Genomic DNA, 3,692 nt, shown 5'->3' with positions numbered 1-3,692 from the left:
TACAACGAAGTTATATAGGAGCTTACAAATATTAGTATGATAATTTGTAATTGGCTACTAAGAGGCCTAGTTCAAATAGAACCCTTCCTAGAAGGTGGCTGCGTAGAGCCGTAGATTAGGTGCTCTTCAAAAGAATTATATTTGTATGTGAGATTTGAAAGTTCTATTAATAAAATAAAAGGCTCTAAGCGTTGAATTGTTTTTATGAATTGTCTTACACTCTTACTTAGTTACTTAGTGGCTTGAAATTATATTAAATAAATTATAACTCTATTATAAATTTATAATTACTAGAATATTTCATTACAAGTCTTTTGTTTTAATATTTTATAATTCTCTACTAAGTTTTCTAATTTCCGTTTAATTTTTAAGTTTATTAAATAACTCAAAAAATTAGTTGTTGCAAACTTTAAAAACTTAGTAATTGTCAAAAGAATAACGGTTTCCAAACTCAATGCTTAAATAATTTTTTTTTAAAACGACACTTAAGGCCCGCGAACCCGTCCCATTTGTTAGCGGGACGGGATGGACCTACCGTCCGTCCCGTCCCGTCCCGTTTGTTAGCGGGACGGGATGGGACTACCGTTTGTCCCGTCCCGTCCCGTCCCGTTTCGTCCCGTTCCGCCACCGTCCCGACTAAATGTCGTCCCGTCCCGTCCCGTCTCGTCCCGTTAATTCTGTCCCGTCTCGTCCCATCCCGTCCCGTTGGACAGCCATACTGTGAAGTAATGAGTATGGGGAGTGAACGTGGGTATATAGACAGGAAATATAATTGGCGTTACATTTGATAAAGCAATGGGTGTTTAATGGACGTGAGATACAGAAGTGGAAAATTAATTAATCACTTAGAAGGAGGAGAAAAAGTCTCAAAACGAAGGAAACAAAAAGCAAAAATCTAAAATAAATAAATAAAGGTAAATATTAAACAATAAGAGCTATCATGTCAGCATTCTTTTTTCCTCTTTTATATATAAATATATATAGATTTTAGGCAGCTTTGCAAGGCCATTGTAATCAAGCCCCAAGAAGCCATTAAATAACATCTTTTTCTCTTTCTGCTTTACTATCTACATTGTTTACCCCAAAAATCGAATAATAATTAAAGTTATACGTGGTTTTAAAGATACGTGATCTAACTTGATATAAAATGAGAAATCAGTTTTAATATGGAAGAATAAGTAGAAAAATAAATACAAACCATGCAGATTGAACAACGTAATCCTCGCAAGATTAAGTTCCTTCGAATTTAAATGTGATATTATTGAAGCGAGAATAATATGAATAAAGCTGGAAAAAATGGTATCTTGTTATCTTAAGTATGTCACAATGTCCTCTCTGAATTACTCCATTCCTTCTATATATATATATATGGGGAGATAAACCTTTAACTCATTATTTTATAAGAAATTATGCGGACTATTGGCTCCCCTTTTGACTAAATTTCGTAATTTCCGCCATAATGATTGGTCAATGGAGAGAATTACGAATACTTGTCATGTGAGTGGGTAAAGCTTTTCCCCGAGGCCGTTATAAGCAGGATCGGTGGTACCTTCGGTAAACTCGAGGGCGAGTATGATGGTTTTGTTGAACTTCTACCCTTGATGTCGAGCCTAGTTATATCGGTAACTTCGATCTCTTACGTAGGTGCCAAGCCTTGACCCATTGTTCCAGATGTCTCGATCGAGCATTGAGCTCGATTCTAGCCGTGTACAGATAGTCCCCTCATTTTTTGGAGAGTAAGCGACTAAAACGATATGAACCATCGGTCCTTACTTCGATAAATCATGATGATGGGTACATAATGTAGGTGATAAGAATAGTGAAAACGTCTCATCAATCCGGTCTTCGAGGCATTAAATGTATGTGAGTTGACGGTCGGCAACCTCGGGAGATGAATCGCCGCTTGAGGAACCTATAAATACCCTTAAATCCGTTTGTTATAACTTTTATGCTCAAATCCTTCTTGCTTTCTAAGAACTTCATCTTATGGTTTTCCCATTGCTAACTTCAAAGCTTCCTCTTATTGACAATCTCTTTCCGTTGTTTTTTTAAAAAATGGCAAAAATTTTAAAGTTTGTTCCTAAAAAAGAAACACCATCTTCTTCAAAACCGTCTGAAAATGATGCTACTGAGGAACCTCCTATGAGATCATACATCCCTACTGGGTTCCCTACTATGTCTGATTTCAAAGTTGATTACACGCCCATGGTACCAGGTCGATGTGAATCGGTCTCGAGGTACATATGTACGATCACGGACAACATCCTCGATACGGTTAAAAAGGATTGCAACTGGGCAGGCAAACACGCAGTGGTCCCTACCCCTGAAGAATCAATTACCACCTACATAGAGGATTTCTTAAGTACTTATACTTACCCTTTCACGTTAGGTACTCTAGACCCGGTTATCATAGCCTTTTGCAAAATGTATGATGTGACGCTCGGGCAGATACATCCTTTATTTTGGATGATCATTATTCTGCTTCGATTCTTCGTGAGCAGGGTCGAGAGATGTTCATTAACCATCGACCATCTCATGCGTCTGAAGTCTCACTCAATCGTTTGAGGGATGAGTTCGAAAAAGAAGAGGATTCTGAGTTAGTAGCCCGCGTAAGAAGCGACTCCAAAATGCCTCGAGTCGTGGAGGCCGTAGAAGAAACAATGGTTGAAGTCTCCAAGAGGGTCGAGATCAATTTGGATCGATCCAGTGAGGTCGAGAAAGAAAATGTGACTGGCACATCCAGGTCAGAGGATAACATACCCAAAGAGGCACTTGGGGTGATTAACCTTTCTGGGTCACCTTCGTTTACAGCTTCTATGATAAACGAGGCCCACTTAGTGATGATGAGTCAGACTCAGTAGCTAACAAGCCGAACTCGCATGTACATAATAAATTTGACGTGATCGAGCAACTCCGAGGTGAGATGGATGTGGTCAAAGCCAAGATCGAGGAATGGAAGAAAAATATGGATCGCTTAGCCTCGGAAAAAGAGACTGCTCGGACACAGTTTGCTTCTGCTGAGATTCAGCTTCGGGCTGCAAAGGAGATGAACTTGGCGCAGGCCAAAATGATCGAGGAACTCCAATCGCAGCTGAGTTCGGTTGTTTCTGGTCAAGAGAATCTGGCCAAGGAGCTCAAGGCTGCCAAGTCAGAAGTTATTACGGCCCGGAACGAAACTGATAAAAACGTGGCCCAGCTCAAAGTTGATGTCGAGGCTATCCAGGAACAGGCAAAAAATATGGTGAAGCATGCAAGATGGGAATCCCGAAGGGAGACCTTCGAGGGAGTCCATGCTCAGAATTTAGACATATTGACCGAGATCGAAAACGCCAAGACATGCGAAACCAATGCTCGGAGGCTAGCTTTTCTCGAGGAGGATTCCGAGGCATCTGCAGAGTTGGGGGAGTACGGTGTTAAAGAAAAGCCCGTAGGCGATGATGTATCCCTCGATGAGGATTAGGCCATTTTTTGTCCTTTATACTCATTTGTTTGTTGAGGCCATTTGGCCTTTGTAAAAACATGTGTCGGGGCTATCCAGCCTTTGTAAATAAATTTTGATATATATATATATATATATATATGTAAGGCTTTTTGCTTTTATCGTTTCTCGAATTTTTCCCTTTCTTTTTTATTTATCTTAACGACGGTCGAAATACCTTAGCATGAAATAATTATCTCGAAATGACCTTAGC

The 3,692-nt window shown here is 39.7% G+C and overlaps 1 protein-coding gene across 1 annotated transcript; it reads left to right on the top strand.

Moving 5' to 3' along the window:
- The first annotated feature begins 2,055 nt into the window (after positions 1-2,055).
- On the top strand, positions 2,056-3,460 carry LOC138898667 (uncharacterized). The gene is made up of 3 exons (XM_070184748.1): positions 2,056-2,208; positions 2,502-2,743; positions 2,812-3,460. The coding sequence occupies exons 1-3, from the start codon at positions 2,056-2,058 to the stop codon at positions 3,458-3,460; spliced, it is 1,044 nt and encodes a 347-aa protein (XP_070040849.1).
- The last annotated feature ends 232 nt before the right edge of the window (positions 3,461-3,692 follow it).

This window comes from Nicotiana tomentosiformis, chromosome 9 (assembly GCF_000390325.3).
Source record: "Nicotiana tomentosiformis chromosome 9, ASM39032v3, whole genome shotgun sequence".
In the NCBI taxonomy this organism is placed as follows: domain Eukaryota; kingdom Viridiplantae; phylum Streptophyta; class Magnoliopsida; order Solanales; family Solanaceae; genus Nicotiana; species Nicotiana tomentosiformis.
Note: the sequence above shows the minus strand (reverse complement) of the source record. Positions and strands in the feature narration are given on the sequence as shown.

Bases quoted from the DNA above. Each gene is read 5' to 3' on its own strand.
- LOC138898667 (XM_070184748.1), top strand. From the start codon at position 2,056: ATGGCAAAAATTTTAAAGTTTGTTCCTAAAAAAGAAACACCATCTTCT. The intron at 2,209-2,501 runs GTACCAGGTCGA...CTTCGTGAGCAG, and splicing joins AAGTTGATTACACGCCCATG to GGTCGAGAGATGTTCATTAA. The intron at 2,744-2,811 runs GTCAGAGGATAA...CTTCGTTTACAG, and splicing joins AATGTGACTGGCACATCCAG to CTTCTATGATAAACGAGGCC.